General features: G+C 42.8%; 1 protein-coding gene across 1 annotated transcript in view; it reads right to left on the bottom strand.

Moving 5' to 3' along the window:
* The window catches only part of KCNK10 (potassium two pore domain channel subfamily K member 10), an 82,594-nt gene that overhangs the window by 31,567 nt on the left and 26,160 nt on the right, over positions 1-24,867 (bottom strand). Inside the window, exons 3-5 of the mRNA XM_080397537.1 lie at positions 20,557-20,885; positions 11,037-11,154; positions 7,705-7,865 (exon numbers count right to left, since the gene is read on the bottom strand). Of these exons, the coding sequence (XP_080253663.1) occupies positions 7,705-7,865; positions 11,037-11,154; positions 20,557-20,885 (608 nt within the window). The remainder of the gene's footprint in view (positions 1-7,704; positions 7,866-11,036; positions 11,155-20,556; positions 20,886-24,867) is intronic.

Here is a 24,867-nt window from a genome sequence, read left to right as displayed (position 1 = left end):
CACGAAACCATGACTTTCAGATGGACCTTTAAGGTGTTACAGGCAAAGGAGCAGATGGTGAGCTGGGACAGTTTACACCCATTTGTTCTGGGTTGGTAAGTCAGTGCTCTAAAACACCTCTTTTTATCTGTACAAGCTCTCACCACACAGGTTATTTTTATCCTGAGCAAGTTATTCTGCTGCATGGGGAGCAAAACAGAAGCTGCTTCAAAGAGCCAAATTCCCAACTAGTGAGATAGGCACAGAATCGAGGGAATCAAATGAAAAATGTTTCAAGTCAGCATATTGTGTGCCCTGCATGCTGCTTTCCTAGGCTACATCACCTGTGGTCTTTCTGTAACAAGGTGATCTTGTCTAGGAGGAAAGCATTTCCATCATTTCTTCCTCAACGTGTTCCTGCAGGTAACTTCCCAAGTTTATATGAAATGTTACTTTTGCTGGTGAAGGGGAATTCTGGGAATTATGAAGGAATATTTCCTCTGCCATAGAATCATTTAGGCTGGAAAAGATCTTTAGGATCATCGAGTCCAACTGTAAACCCAGCACTGCTAAGCCCAACACTAAGCCATGTCTTCTCAGCCCTCCTTTTGTTGCTAATGTATTTATAAAAAAATCTTTAATTGTCTTTTATGGCAGCAGCCAGATTAAGTTCTAGTTGGGCTTTGGCTTATCTAATTTTCTCCCTGCATAGCCTTACGGCATCCTTGTAGTCCTCCTGAATGAATGGCTGTTTGCCCCTACTTTCCCATTCTTCTAGCAGCATCTTCACATCAGCTCCACTTAATTTCCATCACCCCTAACCATTTCTTCCAAATTCATACAGCCGTATTTTGTCTTTAGTTTCTACCTGGCTTCTCCCCTCCAAAACTTTCTGCTTCACCATCAACCTGCCATTGGCTACTGTTGCACCCTTTTCTCTCCCTATATATTTTCCTGTTCATTTAAAAACACTGTTTACAAATCAGCCTTTTCACAGAGTCTCAGTACACCAAGGCCCTGGCTGGCTTCTATGGTATCCAAATGCTAATAACAAATAACAGAATGTAATTAGATCTACTGTCCTGCTACAACAATAAGAAATTCTTACTAGATCATGGAAATGTACGATTCCTTTCTGGTGACTGATTTTTATATTTCTCAGCCATTTTGTTTGGGTAGAAATGACCCAGGAAATCATCAGGCTAAGCTGTGAACACTGAAATTTCAGCTCATAAAACTCATATAATTTTGGAATAATACCATGGATGTGCCCCAGCAAGTTGAATTTCACACTCCATCCTGACAGCTCTGCCCAGGGACAGGATGCCAGCAGATAGGAGATCGATCATTGCACTGGACCATCCCACTGTGGAAGTTCTTGAATGAATTAAAAAAAAAAAATCCTTATAGAAAATCACAATGAATAACACTATATTAAAAATAAAAGATTGGGTATTAATATCCTCAGTGGGGATAAAATGCAGCTGATGTAATAACACACTGATTCAGGCTAGTAATGAAATGCAATAAAATGAAATAAAAAAGATTGTTTGATTTGGGGTATATTTTGATTAGATGTCAGGAGGTGGAGAGGAAGCTTTTCCATCAAATTAGTCTGCTCAGAAATGCAGGTGTCAGGCCATATATTCAGAACTACGAATAGGATCTTACTAGCCAACGTATCACTTAGGTTATAATACATTTATCTATTTATTAACCATGTCCTACATTTTGAATTCAGTAACAACATTGCAAATCCTGAATTATTTCACTGGTTTGCCTAAGCAGTGATCTGGATTCATATTTCTGGTTTGGGGAACTCTCTCATCTGAAGGTTTGATCCAGCTGCCAAAGAATGAGCAGCATCAATGCCAGTTTGGGGCTGGCGGAGAGCGCAGGGTGGGTGCTGCCTGGCAGTAAGCAGAGGGGGTCCCTGGCCTATGGCATTGCCCTAGGAGAAGGAGAAGTAAAGGTGGGACTTCAAGGAAACTTCAAACAACTTCTCTGAACAGCAAACCTTGCTGAGAACTCGCTCACCAGTCCTGCACTGGTGTCAGGTATAATGCTGCAGGTTGGATGGGAGCCAAGGGAGGGAAGAGGGGGAAAGGGAGCAAGGGGAGAGGTAACAGAGCAAACGGACGGACAGAGGGGAGACCAAGACAGACAACTGTATTTTTAAGTGTTCTCCTTTGCACAGCTACTCTCTTGTACAAAGTTGTTTTCCCAGAACGTGTTTCCCAGTCCTTTTCAGATCAAGAATTTGTAAAGACCATTCCTGTCACTTGCACAGTAACAAAAGAGATCTGAGAAACCAAAATTCTCAAAAAAGAAGTTGAATTTTGAATAGAAAGTGTAGCTAGGGTAGATCTGATGTATTCAGAAAGACAAACAACAAAGTTTAGAAAAGGTAAAGCTTTGGCAGTTGCTAAAAGAAAGCTTTCCAGCAGCTCAGCGGGACTTCGCTTACTGCTGCCCCAGCCCCATCTTCCAGCTAAGAACTACTTTTCTAGGACTGTTCCAAGGTTAAGGCAGTGCCTACTGCTGTCTTTCAGAAAAACAAAAAAAGACGTATATCATTTTCATAATACTTGTATGTGCCTTACATCTAAACCACACCATTTCCAATGGGCAAACAGGTTCTCCAAGTTGAAAACCCAAAAGCGAGGTAGCAGATGTGCCTGTGCAGAGAAGCCCCTGGTTCGGTGAGGTGTGAGCTGTGCAGAGGCGCCGTGTTTCTGCACATCGTGTATTTGCTTGAGCCACGAGCGTCGGGGGTGCAGCCTCGCCACCATCCACGTCTCCGGCTGCTCACTCACATCCCTGTATTGCAATTCACACCCTACCAGCTGTGCTGCCAGACCTGGCCCCCGCCTCACGCTGCAAGCCAGAGGAGTGAGAGCAGTAACCAAGCCCAGGATCCGCTCGTAGTGGCTTCACTTCAGAAGCCAGAAAATCCTGGAGCGCTCCCAGAAGCACGTTGTGCCTAGGCTGAATGCCCGCATGCATCTGTACTGAACAGCAAGATGAGGGAAGATCTGTCAGGTTATGCTCATCCCATCTCCTTCTAGTGAGAATCTAAACCCTCGTTACAAGGTTTGAAAAAAAGACTATCTGAATTTAGCCTATATTTAACTCATAATAATGACAGCTGCTGCATTCTGTAGCCGTGTACGCCGCCTGTGAAGTGCTTTCCTTTCTATCTTTAGGCGCTCGCAGCCTCTGTGTGTGCAGAGCAAACCAGAATGGGGTTTGTTCTGCCATTTATTACAGAAACATTCCCATAAGATCCCTCGCACATGTAAGGTAACAATACTACTTTTATGGGTTTAGGTCACCTTCAAATGCATATTTCATTTTTGCAATGTCTGGAAAGCTTTTCCAGATGAAAATTATTTATAAGATTTACTAACTTTTTAAATTAGATTTTGAGTCTGTACATGGTTGTCTCAGATGGGCTGGGAAAATGGGTCCATCACTGAGCCCAGATACTGAATGACCAGTGCATATAGTGGATCTGGTGACCCTGTACGTACCCATTCTCTGGGAACCACCCCTGCATGCACGTGAGAACAGACTAGTAACCAGGTTCTGCCCCGGATTATTGAAGATGGGACATATGGGAAGAATCGGTAGCTGAGTAGGTAGGGCTTGCACGGGGGATGCTTTGGTTTACATCTCTGACCTGATTGATGTTTATTTACTTGTACTAAACACAATTACTCCAGTAGGACAGATGGCATAGCCCAGCCAACGCGTGGTGATGGGGATACCTTCCCGTATCCTAGGCAGCATCGCTCTGCCAGCGCCTCCCTTTCCTAAAATGAAAAGTTCCTGGGCTTACAAAGCATTATTTTGCAATGAAATACTTCCAGCCTTACTAGTCACGAATGAATAGTTGTTTTCCAGGTTATCTACACAGCAAAACAGCAGCAACATTTTGGATTACAAAATAAGTAGTGGCGTGTGTCCAGCCTTTCTGCTGAAATATTCTGTCAATACTGTGGGGGTAGCGTGTATTTGCTAAGAGCAGATCTCTTTGCCCCTTCATGGAGTCCAAATTTTTCTTAAATTTCCCACAGAGTGCGTGGGCCAATCACTGCAATAGCTAAACGTGGCATTCTTAAGCTCTAATTTGTGCTGTTAATTAATGTAAGTTTGGTGGGGCTCCGCACAGGTCATGTCAGCGGCAGCAGAAGGGCACTAGCACAACTCCTGTGGGAGGAATCTTCCTTTCATCTTTCCAGCTATGCTGGGGGACGCCAGGGGCAAGCGGTCCCTCATGTGGCATGGGCTCCATGTGCACAGTCACACTGTTGGACAGAGCAAGAGACCTGTTAGGGAAACGCGTTGGGTGAAAAGATTGCTGTGCCGACAGAGAAACCTGCCTCTCCTTGCCACCTGCCAGCGTATGCGTACTACCTCCTGCCTGGCCTCAAAAAGCACCCTAACCACAACGCCAGGTCAAGCTGCCTTCAAATTCCATCCACCCGTACAGATGACCGTAATTGCAAGGATGTCAGGAACCCTCGGCTGCCCTGACACCAGCCCCGTAACATCCCTACGGGTGAAGGGGATGAACAGAAGCAGCGTGTTGAGGCACATGCACGTGGAAGGTGGATATATTATAAAGCCCAGGGTACACGCAAAGTTTCTTCCCATTCCCTTCCCCAAGGTACAAGCTGGACTGTCCCAAAGTGCCCATGAGGACCCGCTAGAAGGCAAATAATACAGGTAGCTAGTGAATACCATCTTAGAGACACAGCTAGAAGGCTGGGGGGTGGGAGCAGACCTAGAACTGATTTTAATTTCTGTTAATTTCTTTTCAAAACAGGTTGATTAGAACTGCACGTGATATTCATGGTGCAAGCACACCATGGGTTTGTTCGGTTTCGATTCCTTTGCTGACACTCTTTTTTTCCCTTTTTAACTGCTCCTAAGTTTCATGGTGTTATTTTCAGATAACCATCAATAGCAATCCCAGGTCCCTTTTGGAGTAGTGAAATTTGATGCTATCTCTGTATATTAGAATTTCTTTCCTCAAACTTAAGAAATACGCATTATTTTGTATCACCAACACCAGATTCCATTTATCATCTTATCATCCTTTTGCAGCTTTCATTTTAGCTACCCTGAAACACCTGGAAACATAATTTGCAGACAATGCCACCTGCATATCCATCTTCTTGTCTGAACCATTCCAGGCCATTTCTGTTAAAATAGTAAAATCCCACTGAGAACTCCAGTAGAATCACACCAACAATGCTACTATCTATTCCTAATCTCCATTTACCATTTAAATACATACTGGCATGTGAAACCTGCTCTCTTACCACATCACAGCTTCATCTCCGTATAGGCTTTGATGAGAAAACTTGTCAAAAGCTTTCTGAAAATCCGTTCTATCCCTAGATCATTGATACACACTCAGTGACCCCCCAGCCAGCACCAAAACATTTGTGAGCCACACTACGCAACATGGTATTACACTTCTCAGTATCTTTTTAGCCTGTTTGCTCTTCTGAGTTTCCTCCTAACCTAAACCTAATTTTTATGTCCTCTCTTTAAAGGCTGTAGCAGATTGCTTTACACCCACAAACATGTTGAATTTGAGTTAGTTACGGAGACAGTTACAAAGCAAGAAACAAGAGTTACACATCAAACCAGATTTAGTTCACTGCTCAGGATTACATCAAGAGCTGTTACTCCACTTGTAGGTTCATCAGATTGATGTAAACACAATGTGGTAATAAATTACATCATTACTAAAATTATAATGATTATTATATTCTGCATTAGCTAACAATATGAAGTATATATGTATAATTACTAATGATCATATATAATACATCAAATGTTATGTAATAATCATTTAAAGTGAAACCACTGATATTAAGACTACTTACTAAGATGCATGTAAATTGCAAACTGTATCAGGAATATTTCAAATAGCTGAACCTCACTACTAGGAACATTGAAGGAAATTATGTGTAAACCCCCTCCACCAAATCACAAAAGAACTGATATAATGGATTTATGAGAATCAAAATAAAAGGAATAAGCATACATCTTGGCTAAACAAGGGGACCACAGATGTCTAAATTGCTTTGGAAGCTGACAAGATACCAAGAAGGAAAAGAAATAGTTCAGATGGTTATAAACAACAAGCAAGTGCTTTAACTCAAGAAAAGGAAGGAGCACTCCGAGTACCAAAAGAACTCCCATTACGTGCCGAAGGGCTATATTCAGTACGAAACCTTAGTATCAGCATTCATTGGTGAATCATAAAATCCTTCTAATAGAGCATGTATTATTTTATTCATAAACTATCATGCTGAAGGTTTAACAGTCTTGTCTACATCACCTAAACAACAATACTACAGCTGACAATCAAAGATTTTCTGACTCTCAGTTCATATCATGACTTCAGGACTGTAGTTTTTCTTGGGCAGAAGTAGGTTGGAAGGTTCAGAGATTCCTTGAAAGTGAAGCAGGTATAAAAGCTAACTGAAAAAGAAACTAGGGATCTTATCTACTTCTGGTTTTGCAAGCCCAACACGAGCCACCTTTCAATAACATTTTCATTTCATGAAGATGTGGGCCATTTTCAAGTGCTCCCCAGTCAGGCACGTACACGCTTACTCTCCCATAATCACCAGTCACCTTTTTCCACATTCATCCTGAGAGATACTCTTATGGCTAGTCTGGGGACACTTCACAGTAATTTAATCAAAAGGGAAATTGCTCATATGCCAGTCTAATACTTAATTACTTCCTTTCAAAAACAGTTACAAGTAATTCGCTCTCATCTGTCGGAATGTTTTAGAAAAAGATGCCTATTAAACTAAAGAGCTTGGACAGCTTTTCACCCACTCCGTCCCTGGAAAGACTTACCTCCAGTTATGCCGCCTCCAAGGGAAGCATCACACAGGTCACTTCTAGAAGTTCTGCTTCAAAGAGAGAATCCCTGAAGTGAACCATCGGCAAATTAGCAAAACAGCATTTGCCAGGTCTGCAGCACTGCTTGCAGAAGAACTGCTTACAGTGATACGGACTCAAAAATAGAGGGTACAGGCAACATGGAGGGAAATTACATATGAGAAAGTCTATACAGAAACCTAGCGTAGGGTGTATCCACAGGAGACAGGGCAAGCAAATACCATGAAGACGATCCCAGGCAGTGGCATTATGCCAGTTCTTTCAGTTGCAGATTTACTCCAGCACATCTGTCCTCTCGCAGCGAAAGCCTATCGCTCGGCCGTCTCTCTTCCCAAGTTCACATTCACTCCAGTAACCCTGCTCTCCAAGTCTTTCAGGTTTTGTCAGTAATACTGGACAAATACAGGACCTACTCTGCATCCCTGTTCCTCCAGAAGTCACACTCCTTCCCTCTGTTTTCAGTGAGTGGACATACATGTCCAAACAACCTGTGGGTTTTTTGAGGACTGTTTTACAACCAGTCCTTGTAAAGAACCTAGCTCAGGAGACACGCTCCCCAGAGACAGCCTCAGGAAGGAAATTCAAAGCCTGATTGATAACCCCTGCAACACCATTTAGAGAAATCTATTCCTTTGCGCTGACTGTAGGCCTCTAAGGACATTCAGCATCATCTCAACTAGACATGTAAATATTTCATGGTGCCCAACATGTAAAAAGGACTGCAAGCAATAGCAACAGAATTAAAAGCACGTTATACAACACAAGCAAAAAAACTGTCAGTGAACTTACTCGGAAAACTTTTTCCACCCTTGCGATACCCTTCCCGAAGATGGTTCCAAGTTGGTCTCCAATCCCAGCCAGCAAGAAGCCAAACAGTGGAATCCCAAAAATGGCATACAAGATGCAGAAAACCTTGCCTCCAACAGTGCTTGGGGCAATGTTCCCGTACCCTGAGGAGAAAAACCATTGTCAGGCTCTCAGAACTTACACATGGCTTTTTAGGAAAACTAATGGGTTTAGAAAAACTACTGTTCCTGCCACATGCAATTCCTGTTCACAGGCTTCCCATGGCACAATGTCATTTCCCACATAAACTATCCCCTGTGATTCAGTTCTTCTTGTACCCTCTGTTACCCACAGTTTCTATAGATTCAGGTCCTATCTAAAGTTGCTTGGTTAATTAATTTAGCTTGACTTACAAAGGCACAAGAACCCCTCTTTGCCAGCCTAGTGCCTGCATGCTGCTGCTCCTCTTGGGCCGTGCCAATGACCTCTTGATGGGATTCACCTGACCAGGCTCGTTTGCAGTGGTAAGCTCAGAGCTTCCTCACCCCCTCATCACACTGACTCATTACACTGCAGCCTCCAAACCGTACCCACACCACGCAATTCTGCTCCTGAACTCTTTATTTAGTTTCCCTTTCAGGCTGGCAATAAAAAGCCTAACATTTGTCTTCTGTGAGGTTTATAAATAGCTTTTATCAGGGAAGTTTTTTAAGCCTTCCCTCTGAAGATCCTACTCCATTTATATTTACAAATCTTTATTGATGCTGTAATAAAGCTGCATGCATGCCTGCCTGCCTGCCATCCTCTGCTAAGGTAACCTGGGGCTGTTGAAAAGATGACAGATCCTGATCAAGACATAATTATCCAGCTGCATATCCTGAGCAAAAACTCTCATGGCCCAAGCACATTTGGGTTTGATTCCCAGCCTTGTAACTCCAGATAAAATACTGGGAACATCTGATACTGGGAGAAAGACAGCTCTCCACCTGTCCTATGCAGTAAAGTACATGTAGTCACCACAGTTTGTTCAGGCACTTTCCTTCCCTCCACCACCCGTGTGAGTTTAACCTTAGGAATGTACATAGAGCATTCTGACCCCAGTAGCCACGGTATTTCTGTTAAAATGTTAATGTTAAAGAGAAATAATAGCAATTGTGGCAGTCATATTTGCACCCTTTTCTTTAGGATCAGGTATCTTTATTGAAATGTTATAGACATTTGTATTCTGGCTATACAGAATTGTTCGAATATTAAAAATGATCACACAATCACAAGTCACTGATGAAATAAAGTGGAAACACAGAGCATCCAGAGGGATGGAGATCTAAGAGAGTGTCTGCTTCACCTACAGCAATTCCTCCTGGTCCTTGGGAATTAAGGCTGGGCTCCCAGGTCCTGATCCTGTTAGGTATGTGACACTGGCACTGGATGTACCTCCTGCCATGGGATGGTGAAAGGACTACGCTGACACGCAGTGCTGCCTCCCCCACAACCCACAGTCCTTTCCATGGCCGCATCCATCATCCCAGAGCTCTCCAAGAAAATCCAGGCTCCACAGGACTGCGGACTGAGGTTGACCAGGTAGCCTGCTGAGTGTCTGCCTAAGAGGAGCCCTAATAGGGCTCTGGTGGATAAAACAAAATCATTTTCATGCCCAGACAAAATACGTAGACTTTACGCAGCCTATAAAAATCTCACTCATGGAGAATTTAAAGCAAATATGGGCAAAAATCCAAGCTCTTTTCAAAAAGTTATTTAAATAGCAGATGTCAATGAATATGCCTACATAAACCATGCCTACATAGTGGCATTTATTTTAATGAGTAGTTTAAAAGCTTGTCACTTGGGCCTATTGAGTAAACAAATATTAAGGGAGGGTTTTTCTTACATTTGATTCAGAAATGTTTTCTTTCTCGCCACCCACTGGTTTTATGCTACCGTTAAAAATACGTGGTAATGTAGCTTAGTACGTAGGGGAGCACAGGGAGGAGCACGCCCTATGCAACTGCTTTTTCACCCTCACCAGCAACAAAGAAGAGGCACAGCCAAAGGCATAGCCTCTGCTCTTCGAGATGATCGCCACGGCAAGTCTTGTAACTGCCACAGGCTTTGTGGTGTGGTGTTACCTGCACCTAGAACTTGCAGAATTCAGTCAGATCCTCACACTTTAAGGAAGGTTATGTGACTGTCAGACTATTTGTCTATACAGCCACCAGTGTGTGCATCACAGCTGTGATACGGAGAAGCACTTCATCCAATATTTAAAGCGGAAGAATACTTAAAGGCAATGCAAATAAAAAGCAATGCTTCCCCAGTGATTTCCAAATAATCAGAGCTCTTGACCTCTAACCGTGACAGCATTGAAATCAAGCTTAAAATCACAAAATCACTGTATGATTATCAGCAGATAAACTTTATCAGCAATACTGTGAGTTTCTAATTTTCTTTCCTTCACACCACCTTCTGAAATTCCAGCTGCCTGGACAATCTTCAAGAGAGGAACTGGCTCACAGAGGAGGAGAGGATAAAAACCTTAGCATATCTGAGGCCAGCATTCACAGATCGAGAGACTAAGCATATTAGACACAGTGTATAGGGGGGGCAGATGATAAGGGCCTGAATAATGTACTTGCTAAAATTATTGGTTCAAGAAAAGTAAATGGAGCAGTTCAGTATACCCTTCATCTAATGCAGAGAAATGTGTCAATATTTCAAGGCCAGAAATTCCAGAATGGAAAAAAAAAAAAAGAAGAATTTTTTTTACACAATGTACAATTCATGGAATTCTTTCCAATTATTAATATGAAGGTGAGGAAGGATTTTAAACAGGATGTGATACTTACATGAATACATTTCCAGCTATACAGAGTAGGGTATGAGAAGAATTGCTTCTATCAAAATTCAGAGCATAAGCCAAAATTAATTGATATACTTAGGAAGAAGGTTACCCTTACGGCTAAATACATCTGTAATATTAAAATCCAAATTCCCAACAACCATAGAATAGTTATTTCATTGGGTACTGGCTTTCAATCTTTTTCATGAAAACTAAGGCCACCTGCAACTACATCCAGAACAGGGTTAGAAAGCCTTAGCTACATCAGCGCTACCTGTTTTCACTTCAGCTTTGCTATTCTACCCTAAATGTGTAAACAGCTCCTCATATTTACGCAGAGGCGCAATGCCCTTGCCACATACCACCAGCACGCCTTCCAAGAACTGAGAGCAATACAGTTCAGCCACCTGATTTCTTTGTGATCTGCCTTCCTCAAATGTATTTCATGAGCCAGGTTTCAGTGTGACTATGCATTTTGAAAGATAAACAATAAACATACCTATAGTTGTGATGACTGTTCCAGCAAAGAAAAAGGCACTTCCAAGGTCCCAATGACTGCTGTTGCTAGAGGAATTTCCTATGGGACTGACTCCTGCATTATCAGCATCAATAGCATGCTGCAAAGAAAGAGGCAACAGATCAGCCTTATGCATGCCTTACCATATCCTATGCAAGTCGGTATAGGCTCCAAGGGGAAATTTCTAGGACCATGGGAACAGCTGAGATTTAAACTTATTAATACCTGCTCAAAGTATGGTAGCATCCTCTGCACACAAAAGCTGAACATACGACAGACCTGAATAGTTGTTAAGGTGGAAGAAATGTACAAGGTGTAGGCAAATGACAAAAGATACAAAGCAACTGAGTAGAGGAGCAACACCACAAAGAGATCCATAAATATCGTCCTTATAGCAATAACCGCCACAGGAAAGCATTCCCCCGTGGGAACAGCTGATGTTAGAAGCAGCAAGAAGAGTGGTAAATACAAATCCTGTTTGTGAAGTCAACTGGAGCTAGTCAGCCAAGGATTTTAGTTCCTAGACAATTAATAATTGATTGTTATTTTTATATTTTATGCTAACTAAAGAAAAAATAGGAGATATATAGATATATATATATATCCCATTTGAAATGAACAAATAGGATAGCTATGGGAACATCATGGAAGGAACAATTTTGTGATCGGCTAGGACTTCCCAGTTGCCACACTGGATGTGATCACATGTCCACAAATAAAGCTCCACAGACAAAGTACAGAGACTCCCAGCTAGTGCTTGAATGACCTAAGCACAGAGCAGAAGCTGGGTAGCTATGCTGCTTCCTGGTCACTGTCCTACATCCCACACAGCACCACATCAAGCCAGGCAGGCACACCAGCCTGCTGAGCGTTTGCTTCGGGATTTCTAGAAATGCACCATATTGTGTCGTGGCGACATACACATTTGGCTTTCATTGCAGCTTCACAGTCCAAAGGAAGACAGAGCTAAATACAGCAACACCCAAAGCACAGGAATAAATCTCTCACCGGCATCTGGCACATTCAGCCCAATTGCTCTAGGTTCACTTTTGAGATGCCCTTTGGTACATATTCTCTAGGTGCTTGTAGATCATCTCATGCAATCCATTGCCTCTCAGAGAGAAATGCAGACCTCGCTCAGCAACAGCAGCTAAACCGACTGCCTTTCAAAGCAAACCGGTCCTTCCCGAATGTTCCCAGCTGTGACTCAGTTCCATAAAATCAGTGCAAAGGAACCAAGCTTCTCTCTCTCTGCCTCTTACCATTTCCAGCTCTTTGCCTTTCTCCCTGCCGTGGTGCCGGCAACCCAGCACCACGCAGCCACTCGCTCGCTTCTCCTTGCCCCGAGGGATGGGGAGGAGGATCGGAAAGGAATGCAAAACTTGAGAGTTGAGATAAGAACTATTTAATAGGTAAAGCAAAAGCTGCGCATGCAAGCAAAGCAAGGAATTTATTCACTACGGTCCATGGCAGAAGGTGCTCAGCCACCCCCAGCACAGCAGGGCTCCAGCACATATAACAGTTACTCAGGAAGACAAACGCCACAATGCCAAATGTCCCCCCCTTCCTTCTTCTTCCCCCAGTTTCTATACCAACCATGACGTCCCATGGTATAGAATATCCCTTTGGCCCGTTCAGGTCACCTGTCCTGGCCGTGTCCCCTCGCAGTGTCCCATGTACCCCCAGCCCTCTGGCTGGCAGGGCCCTAGGAACCGAAAACTTCTTAATTAGTACAAACATCACCCAGCAGCAACCGAAACCAGCAGCGTGCTGTCAGCACTGTTCTCACAGCAAACCCAAACCACAGCACCGCACCGGCTACTAAGGAAATTAACTCTTACCTCAGCCAACACCGGGACACTTCTGTCCTGTTCCAGCCTCACTCCACGTTGCTGTCATCATGCTACTGCCAGACTTTCCCCTTCTCTCTCACGCTGCTCCTCCCCCTCAACATTGCCACCAGCCGTTAGCCTGGGCTATCCCAGCGAACTGGTTCCTGGGCTCAAGAGGGGAGGCAGAGGCTGCCTCACGCACCCTCTCTTAGACTTTGTTCAACACAGGATTCCCAACTATCAGTGCAAGTTTGACTTTGCTTGTTCCATTCCTTTAACCACTTCTCTTTTCCCTCTGACTTATGATCTATGAATTTTCACTGTAATTTTTTTATTTCACCTTTTTCTACGCAGTCCATGTGCAAAGCAAACTGTTCCATTTTACTGTTGCCCCATCTCATCTGTTCACATCTATGACTTCTCTCTTCATCTCTATAACCTCTTATCCTCTTGTGCTTTTAGCACCAACTTTTAAATGCATCCATTTAACACCTCTTCTATCCCTAGCTTTCATGATACACTTTTTTCCTTATTCACCTCTTCTCTGTGATGGCTCATTTATCACATTTTTTTTCTTTTCTTCCCTTTCCATTTTGCACTTTTCCTACTCATTTTTTTGCCTGTATTTTCAAGGGACTTCATCATTACAAATGTTCTTCTACCACATTTTTTCGCTTGAGTTCATTTCAGCTAATCTGCTCCCCAGTTTTTAGTTACTCATCGCATTGCCCCAGAAAAAGGGAAAAGCCGGGCAAGAACAGAGGCCAGGTATACCTGCGATCAGGACGAGACAGCCGTTGTTAACAGTAGACAGCCGTTGTTAACAGTAGAACTGCCACGTGTCAAGCTAAGCTGGCTGCGAAATGAGAGCCTGAGCAAGCTCCAGGCTGGCCCAGTTGCATTCCACGTGGGCAGACAGCCAGGGTTCCTCAGCCTCTGTCCGTACCTCAAGGAACGGGGATATAGAGAAAGGAAGTGTTTAGGACCAAATGCTTTGAAAGGGCTTCTGCACCAGTTGCTGGCACATTGCAGGTGGTGTGAAAGCAGAGACCCTTGGTTTGTTTACCCAGAAGAGCATAAATCAGCATAACAGACAGGTCGTCTGTTTAAATAGGCCATGACACACGGTCAGCTACCCCGCATGCTACTTCTGCCAAGGAATGCTGTTTGCCTTCCCCCTGAGTGTGTGAATGTCAGCGAGCTAATTACAACACTTTAATCACATTTGAGCTTACACAGTTTAGCAAGCCTGTTAGGGCCAAGCACTAACCCCTGAAGTGAAGGAGCATCCCGTTGCCTTAGGTAGCTTTGAGCTTCTCGGGCTCCACTCTCATCCAGAACATATTCATTTTTAAATTAAAGCTTGACTGACATCATTCATTTATAAATACCCAGCTATCCCAGTGCCATCTCTTAATACACAGTATTTTGCATACAGCGGTGCAGGACAGAAAGGGAGCAGCAAGCGAACAGCCCTGCAGTCAGCAGCACTCAAACGTGCAATTGCAGGCCACGCGATGAGTAAAGGGTGCCTTACTACCACCGCCACAATCCACCTACATGGAAGCATCCTGCAAGATGGAGACTGACACAAAACTCAAACAAAGACACTATCACTGGCAAGACTCTCCCAGCTCACATAGACCATGACATCTTAGACGTGAGTTTCCCAACCTGTGGAAATCCAGGTAGGCTTTGCTTCAGGTAGACCTAAAGAGCTTCATCCTCATGTTATCTTGGAGTAGGGAAAGAACCAATTTCCAGAGTGCTAACTGCTCTGTTGGCAAACCTTCCACATTTAAGATGTTTTAAACTAGTAGTTTCAGGTATTTTTATAGCTGAAGTATCATCAAAAGTAACAAGACACCAAAGTACCCAGGACCGTTTCACACTTACTTGATTCCTCATCCCTTCTTCCTTCTCAAGAGGAGTTACACGCACAGTGCACAACATTTTTCCAATATTTTAAATGAATTTTAAGAGCGTTCTTCTTTAATGACTAGTAATTAATCTATGGTAATTTATCTTTTGAAATGCCACCCGTTCAGGGAAGGCAATAACCTGGAATACCTCAAAGGGCTGAAGTTGTCCTAAAGCCATCAGGACGGTGGGGTGTAAGCAGTCCTCACCGTGCCCGGGTACTCACACATCTCATCCTCCTCGGTGAGTGAGTGAGTACATGCCAGCCATCACTAATGTGTTAGGAACCTTGATCGCTAATTAAGACAATTATATCAAGAAAAAGTCTAGAGTTATGCCCGCAGGCAATGAGATAGTGGGGACTTGGTGCAGCCAGCGAGGTGACAGGAACCAAACACACTATTTCTGGTGCCTTTGCGAAGAAAGGCTTTAATCTGGTTCACTTGTTCATGTTTCTTTAATTTTTCCAGTGACATCCTAAGCATGAAAAAGACAAATCTTTTCCAAGGATAAGCATAATACCCTTCTTGAATGCTGAGCTACTCAAAGGATGTACTCTATGTGTAACCAAGGATAGGAATTTGATAAGAAAAGAAAATTCTTGTCATCTTTTTTCTAGTTCCATTAATTCCTTTCCACAGATCATGCTAATCCAATAATGATTATCTCCCTCTACAACTCTTTTCCAAGCAGATTTCTATCAAGCATACAAAAAGTTGTTTCAATAGCCTTTCATGCTCTGATGTTTCTCTATTAGAATTATGAGGATGCTTCTAATTAGCAGGCAGCTTTTAAAGGACTAATTCCTTAATAACTTTCCTCTATACTGCCTACCTCCCTACTTATTCTCACCACCCTTCATACAGTGATTAAGGCATCCTCATTATAAATTCCCTTTTACTCACTTTTCCACAACAGCATTTTTGAAGGATCAGAGCCAGCAATTTTTGTTCAGATATAATGAAAAGTAATAAGCTTTGAAAGCCCATCCTTTAAATATGTCTGCCTATCCCATAAAGGTCTTTAGGTAGCAATCAGCCAGACAGTGATCTGCCTGCACTCAGAGTGATCTGATTGCCATGCATGCACTGTGTCTGAGGGCAGACCTACAGCATCCAACAAGGGACATGCACAGAGATCTAAGTCCATACGGCTTAGCTCCCTGCAAACTTCTTAGCTAAGTTCTGGAAGCAACACAGCTACGGGACAGCTGCAGACTTCTGCAGCATCCTAGGCTCGGTCTGACTCTGATACAACTGGAGTATCTCTGAAGTTACAAATTAGGGTGCCTGCACCAACTTCGGCAAGACCCAAGAGATCTGAATTCTTTATTCATCTCCTTTCAGGGAGAATAAAGTAACATAAAGAACAGGGGCAGAAGGGAAGTTGGGACAGATAGAAGACAGCCTCCAGTGGCACAGGAAGAAGGTTCAATAATCAGATATTTACCACCATTTTTCATCACAGTTCAAACAGCCTTCTCCTGTCTTCAGCAACAGGCACGTCTTCCCCATAGTTAACTCAAAATACTTTTTTTTTTTTTTCTGCTCTGTCTAGAGCTTTCTCCTAGCACATGAAAGCCATTCAAGTTCTCTTCATTTTACAATGAAACACTCTGAAAAGACAAGCTGGCTCATGACAGAACTGAACCTGTCAAGCAGCTGAAAATTGAAATATCTTTACAGGATGTTCCCCGAATGGTTTAAGGCCAGCCGGCAACCGGGACCACACGGGCACTGCTCATTGCCCCTGCCCCCAGCGGCATGGGGAAAAGGTAAAACTCATGGGTTGAGATAACAACAATTAAATAATTGAAATACAATAAAACAAGAATAATAATAATAGTAATAATAACAACACCACCAATAATTGAAAAGGAGAGAGAGGGAGAGAGGGGAATAAAGCCCAAAAGGAAAAAAAACAAGTGATGCTCAGTGCAGTTGCTCACCTGTCGCTGACTGATGCCCAGCCAGTCCTCCAGCAGTGATTGGCCACCGCGCGCCGGCCACCCCCAGTTTATATACTGGGTGTGATGTTCTGTGGTATGGAATGTCCCCCTGGCCAGTTGGGGTCAGCTGTGCTGGCCATTGCCCCCTCCTGGCTTCTTGTGCTCCTGCCCACTGGCAGACATGCAAAACTTGAAAAGTCCTGGATTTAGAGTGAGCACTACTTAGCAACAGCTAAATCATCAGTGTGCTATCAACATTATTCTCACATTAAATCCAACACACAGCACTGCACCAGCTACTAGCAAGAAAATTAATTCTGTCCCAGCCCAAACCAGGACATCCCTTTCCTGCTTTACCTTCAGGGCAGAAGTGGTTCAGCACACTAATCAAAAGTGCCTATCCAAAATATGAACTCTTACTAACATAATTAGCCAGCAAAGCCTGACTAGCTTATTTCCAGCTCTGCTTCCTTTTCAGCTTACAGGCTAACTCTAATGAGTTGCTGTAGTCATTAGTGGACATGAATAATACAACTCTAGTTCCCAGGTGGATGATTTTTATTTTTTACCATCATCAGTCATGTTCCTAAATTAAACCCTGAAGGAAAAGGAAGAAGAAAGCAGCCCACCAATAACCTAAGTAACTTTTTACAGTAGCAAGCCACTATATCTTTGCATCACCATGCAGGGCTCACTACAAAATTTTTTACTCATACACAGTGCACAGGCTACATAAGATATGAACACCCCTATCAGGTCCATAGGAATTGCTTTGCCAAAACACATTGATGGTCTTCCTGCCTGCCTCTCCTAATGACAGACGACATCTGGTCTTTCTGAGTGGCATAACCTCCCCGTTATACACTCTAAGTGTGCATTATTACAAAGGCAAGATGACTTCTTTTTGACCCCAGCTACTAATAAGCTTATGCTATGACACAAAAGAACAAAGAAAATTTTTTTGGAATATGCTGGCATGTGTGTCCACCAATGTTATTTTTCTTTTCAACTATATGTCCAGTCACTTGAGTCCTGCTGCCTTCTGCTATTTGTTCAAATGGGTACAAATACAGTTAAATGTACTTGAAGCACCTGAAGTTTCATTGTCTTTTGGCATATTCTAGATTTCACTTCCCTCTAACTCTGAAAACTCAAAAGTGTCAAGACAGAGCACACGATTTTGTCATTTTCTTACTCTGGTATTCACTCATGTGCCAAATAGTAGATCATATAAGGCACTAACGAACTTGCTTGGCTGCAACAAATGTCTTCAGAAATAGAAATGGGCTTTAAAAATGTACAGTTAAGAACTTCTACTTCAGGTAATTTTGGACAATATAGACTGCACTGTGAAATACTTGCTATTGTTAAGAAAAAGTTATCTGTCATTGTGTTAGTATTAGACAGACCTGAACCAAAACCCAAGAGACAAATACAAATTTTAAATACGTTGAATCTTCCTAGGGATTTGCACTTTCATCACTGTATTACTTCTGAAGTCTCTGAATGACCTTCACAGTCTGGACTCAGCAATTCACATTTTTGCTGCCAGTGCTAACATTTGCAATGGGTTATCAGAGATCAAGTTGGAAAGGATGTCTCATCCACACCAGATTTTAACAGCTTCCTCATACAGTGCCATACATCTTCCTTATAGTTTGTCCAAAGGCAAATTGTTTGAAAGATTAAAATTTAGGCAAAGGGATAATTTTTTTTCTATTATTAGCCTTGCGAAGACCATTTCCTCTTCTCCTTAAAAGATTGTTCCAGAGCCACCCCCTCAGTAAAAGGATACAAGCTAGTTCTACAGTCTTTCTTTTATATTTTTTTCCTGTTCTCCAAAGCACAGAGATGGATCAACACAGTCCTTCTGGAGAGTATGATCTGTGTTCATCTAAAGGCTTTCAGGTGGGCAAAAGGCATCAATGAGAACCAGCTCCCTCAGCAGCAGCCACTGCTGGCTGCGCCCAGCGCAGCAGCCAGGACCCACGGAGGCTGCCACATCCGCCTGAAACCACAGCTGCAAAGGCAGATGCAGCATTTGGTGCAATGCAGAAATGCATTTCGCCAGCCAGGGAGATGTCACTTTTGCGATCATCGACATGAAGGCATGAAAGCACAGCATTAACCCCCTGACATTATCTTCAAGCAGCGGCTCACTGTTCTGCTGTGCAAGCCGGTTACAATCAGTTTTCTCTACCAGCACACCCGACTGCATCCCTGGAGCCAGCCTCACCCCTAGCCATAGAGAAGAATCCAAAGGAACTTGTAATTTATTGACAAATCTGCTTCAATATTTCACATCAGTTGGCCTTAAGACATTCACATGCTAAGCTGCTAAACCCACTTAATTTACCTTGGCAAAATGATTTCCAGTTACCCAGTGTAATGCCTGAGGACATACTGAAATCTCCCGAGAGGATAAGATCTGTTCAGAATATCTGCCTTCTAATGACAGAGCGTGCCTGGGTTTTATGTTAGTGTCACCACTTTTGAGGTGAAAGAAGGAAAAATACCGTGTGAAGTAAAGAATTAGAACTGGTACATAGGTGAGGCTAGAGAATAAGGGCTATGCAGAAATCTGTAGCAGCCAGTATGCAGGAGGCTGCCGCCCTGAAGAGATGCTTTGCTTGTTGCACTTATTAAGCTTTCTGCTAGAAAAGAACACGTTTTGCATATCTTTTAATACTGGCATTTCCGTGAAGGGAATACAGACTTCTTGCTTTTAGTATTTTTTTTTAAATCCTTTAATCAGCCAGCACACATTATACCTAAGGAGTTGAGAGAAACACGGAGCTCTACAACACTGCCACGAGAAACACACCTGAACCAAAACGCTGGAGCAGAACGTCCCCTGCCAACCAGGTACATTCACCTGCCCTTTGCAGCCAGATGAAGAATGTGGTCCAAGCCAGCCCTGATCCAAAAGCTGTATCTGAAGCTGTTAGTTAACATGAAGCTGTTAGTTAAAAGTTAAAGCTAGCTGTTAAAAGTTAAACTTTGGAATATATTCCTTAGGTATCTCACATTTCTTACCCAATCTCCAGGCTAACTGACAGGTTTCTCCATGAGATCCTAGAAGATATGCTACTGAAGTCTTGTAAGATCCATAATACTGCCCTTGTTTCAAGTTTTATCCTGTGAAAGATAACTCTACCCTTGATAGGCCTTTCTTGCATGTTACTCCATTTTCCACTTATCCCTGTGTACTTGATATTTATTTCCTTCAAAGCTGATTCTAAAGCTTTGCATGCTAGAGCAGACAAAAAAAATCTGTTGTTCTTCAATGCCAATTATTTTCTATTTTAAACTTGTACTTCATCATCATTCATTTACCTAAAATTTGCAATAGTAAACCTGTAAATTAATATGCCAACAAGTTCAGAATTCTTGGCTAAGCATCTGTTTCAGAATTGCCACCTATCATTTTCTGTTTGCTCTCCTGGTTGCTGTGTTTAATTTTGCAGGAAAAATTATGAATTTAATATCGTTTAAAAATTTACAGAGATGATGGACAAATGTCCCGCGAATGTGTCACCTCTCACAAAAATTTCTTCCAGATATGAAGTTCTGGTATTCTTTGGACACATTTTTTCCTTATTCTAGTGAATACATTTAACCTTTCTTTAGAATGTTTTAGAGACATGGTTTCTCTTTCCTGGACTTTGAAATGGCTGGGAAATGCTGCCCACTGTGAGGGCTCTGGGAGGCAGTTTGTTCCCCACCGACCCAGCAGACCAACGAGCAGCCAAGCTGCCTAGCCCACATCCCAAGAAGCACTGTCTTCTCCACCGTGGCATACCTGAATCAGCGTCTCCAGCTCCAGCTGGGTGACACAAACGTGCTCCCGAAGAAAGTCAGCTTTCTCTAGCGCGATCGTGTTCTTCTGCCTGCTCTCGAAGGGCTGCTCCAGGGCGCGGAAGACGAGTCCTCCTGTCACCAGGTAAACTACCACCACAACGAAGATGGCCACCACTGTTTTCCACTTCATGACTGTCTGCAGGCCTTGAGAAGGGGCTTCCATGGTAGCAACAACAGTGGCTCGGGAGCAAACGGAGAGCCGTGGAGCTGGGTAATGCCCGTTAGTTTTGGGCTCGGGTTCACAGGCTGGCACTGGTGGGGGAACAGCCACTGAAACACAAGTAAAAAAAATCTTATTCAAAATCACATCCCTGAGGCCGTGACCTTGACCTTCCCATACAACTTTCCTAAGTACCATTTTCAAGACTCTCACATAAAACCATGTTATTCATAAGATGGGATTCTTCTCATCTGGAAGGCTCCGTGTTGTGGTTTGTCCACCCAAACACAACCCACCTCAAGGGTTTGCTTCACCCGTTCTCTCTAGAACTGGACAGGCCAGTTGCATACGGCAAAAATTTCAGAAGGATGCAGAAAACCATTTATCTAATAAGAACATGAAATTTTAGACTTGTTAGGATATCAGTTACACAAGGTGGTGTTTGGTGAGGGACCCTCACAGTGATTTATGTCCTTAAATCATAATACTAATAGTATTACTAGTGCTGGGAAATTGATCAGTGATCACTGCCTGACAGAAACAGAAAACGCTTTGCAAAGCACAGTGCCGTTTGGCTTACCAGCATAACCAGGCCTGTATTATTTACAAGGATTCACAAAACCATCCCTTCTGAAAATGTTCTGAAAGCCCAGAAGCTTCCCAAATTTTGGCACAAATTGTTCTTCAGCCAAAGCATACTTAGATATCTGAGGTCAAAATCGCTCATGCACCAGGCACGACGATGGACACCCCAGCTCAAGACACCGATGCCATAATAACCCGCGTGGCCTCGGCAGCACATCACAGCTAACGAGCAATGACTTCCAGCCAGACTTATTAGCCCAACCACTGCGTCAAGCTACCAAGGCATCCAAAGCAAAGCTGGCTCGCCTCCAAGTCATTCAGGTGTCTCGACATCGTACTTCCTCACTCTCCATTGCCAGTGTTAGCAATGGCAGGGCGAGGCCAAGTTCCTTAGCATCCGCTGGTATAATGGTACCACATGTAGGCTTTAAAGATGCCGGATTCATTTTAAACCAAATCCCCGCTGTAATCTTAGCACGGTGCAGTTGTCACCAGCCTGTAATTTCTTTGAAACTGGATTAATTTATTTCATATCAGACCGAAATCAGATTACAGTTAAAATGCAGTCACTTTAGTTGCATTCTCTGAACTTATTTCCAAAGTGTCGTCGCTGTTTTGCTCAGAAATTAAAGCAGAAGGATTTACATCTGATCAGAGTGGCACTATAAACTGATCCGATACAATTTGAACGTACAACACGATTACACCTTGAGTTTGAAGTAGGCTACAGCTCTTTCCCAATAGAAATCATTTTATGATACTGAATAATTAAAGAACTCAGCTGTTTACTACAGTCACATTTTCCTAGAAGTGATGCATCTCTGAAGCATTGCATTGAGGACAGTTTCCAGCTGACTTGCTAACCAATAAACTAAGAAAGCTATAGTTGCTTTACACTGAGAGTTAATATTTCTTCTCATATGTGACAGATATTAAATAGATTAGAAAGGATCTAGGATCAGAAGAAAAGCCTCTGTGGTTGATCCCCTTTGTGTGTATCTCACTTTTGCAATACCCCGTGGCACAGCTGCTCAGTTTGACCACCAAAAGGTCGTTATGGTTTCTAACACTTACCAGCCAGGTGGGGCGACATCAAGCTTAATGGGATAATTTCTCTTACCTCCGCATATATTTCATGCAAGTTCTAAGAACTCAAAGTGACAATAAGGAGAAGAGTGACAGTGTTAGAAAGAAGTCACATTTTTTGTAAAAAGAACAATAGTTTTGTTCTCTAAACCTTCTGAAAGGAAAGAATTATTCTAATAGGCACAGTGAGCTTCAGCAGGAAATATCAGGAAAGTATTCAGAAGAAACATCACACAGGGAGGCTGCGTGAAGCAGTTAGAGCCACCCCTCCTCTATAGGCAAATACCTTAAATCTGAGTCACATCGTCTCCTTATGAACTAAAGAGATTTGAGTATTCCCAGAAGTGGCTCAGCTGATTTAAGTCAGTGTAACAGAACTTCCATGGATTCCATGGAATTCAATCAATTTATATTCGTTAAAGCCCATAACTACTGTGTACATTGTGAATCCACACCAAATCTGCAAGCCTGGGGGCTGACTTTGCACTCTTGAGATTATTCAGCAAAACAGCCTGATGACGGGAGGCTCACGTGGTAAGAAGAGCAGGATGCACGTGACACAAACAGCGTGCTGCAGTGATCTGAAAGTCTCTCAGTGGAGGGAGAAGCCTGACTTTGATACCCCACAAACGATAAGTCAAGAGGAAGGAAGTCAAGAGCTGGTAGAGTTAAAACAGCTTTTGTGAGTTTTCTGTTCCTCCCTGCTAGTATAAATGTTGTTTCTTATTCAAATCATATTTCTGGCAAAGTGTTAATGACAGCTTTACAGTAAAATCATGGCCCGTTTGATTCTGTCTTCAAAGGAAAATGTGTTGTACTGATTTAAAAACAAGATGGGAAGTTCAGGGTGGGGAACGTAAAATGTTCCTATAAATATTGTGCCACTTACACAGCTCAATGGATTAGTGTACTTGGCTTGCTTATCTCTAAAATAAAAGACAGCTCTTTTTCTAAGAACTGTGTTAAAGTCTTTCATTTTCTATTAGTGATAGCTGCCCTAAGCGTATGCAGAAATGTTGATCCAGTTTTACGTGATATAAATTAATACAGAGGAAGAGCCTATTAAAGCAGCTAGCTGAGCGACTGATGTTAACAGACCACCTTCTCACCAGGCTGGCGCAGCAGGCACAGCTGCAGCCAGCCCCCCGGAGATGTTTCAGGGTAGACTTTAAGCAGCAGTTAGGTATTGGAAAACCAGTGCAGGTACTCCGCCTAGCAGCTATCTCACTCTTTACGACAAGAGCAGGGCTAGTGACTAAAATAATAAAACGATAAAATAATGCTCACTTTTCCAACATGAGTGTCCTACAAGAACCCATGTCTGTACAATTTTTGAGCAAACATATGAACATAAAAGCTATATAAACTTCCAGAAATTCAACAAGTAGTTTTACTAAAATCAAAGGATAGACCACAGTGGCAAATCAACAGTGTACAGAACTATACAAAGACTTTAAGAAAATAAAGGACTACATAAATTTTGCATCTTCAGAGATAGTTTAGACTATCATTTAGGACCAATGTAGAGCAAAAGAGCAAAGGATATGTTTACAATAAATGCAGAACAATCCCTGCTTTATTCATAGTCCATGGTTTTTCAAAACAAGCTGCTGCCAGAACAGGCTTTTCCCAGAACAGAACCTCATCAATGTGTGTTTCTTAAATCATATTGAAAAAGGCTTAATCTGCTTCACTGAAAGCAGCGATGAATCTCCATTCACACGCACACACTAGATGAGCAGGCAGGTAACCTCAAAGGAACAGGTGCCCTCCAAGGAGCACACCAGCCCTTCAACACTGGCCTTACCCCAGTGGGAGGACGCCAGTGGGGCAAGACAGGTGAGCTCCTGTTTGTTTGGATAAGCTTCAACATCAGGCAACTGACGAGATCAACGCTACAAGTCAAATTAAGATGTTAGGATCTGTATAGTTGCTTGCCTCCAAGAGTACTACCACTCTACCTGCATTTGATACACTGATCTAACAACACAGCCAGGCCTCCTGCTGACATGTGAGGAGCTGAAACACCTGAGATCTCTAATACTGATGAGAATTAAGCAATCAAAGCTCCCACTGACTGACCGTCAAGAAGACTGGGACAAAGCTTAACCCAACTTCAGCAGCTGGGCTAGATGACCCTTGTACGTTCCTTCCAGCTGAAATACTCTATTCTAAAGCAAAATGCTATATCATAAAATGTTGGGGCTATTGAAACAATGTGCCATAAGACATTGCTTCAGGTTAAAAAATGGCCTTTAATACTGCAGGTATGCTTTCCTTTGGGAGACTGACGTTTCTAAGAACAGGTTAGACTCATTTCTGCCAGGAATATTTAGGTACAGTTGGCCCTGCTTTACAGCAGCAAGGTGAGCTAGATAACCTGTTATGGTGCTATGAAAACAGTTCTAATTTACAGGGGAA

Source organism: Falco punctatus (genome assembly GCF_963210335.1).
Source record: "Falco punctatus genome assembly, chromosome: 7".
NCBI lineage: Eukaryota > Metazoa > Chordata > Aves > Falconiformes > Falconidae > Falco > Falco punctatus.
This window is presented reverse-complemented; position numbering and strand designations above follow the sequence as displayed.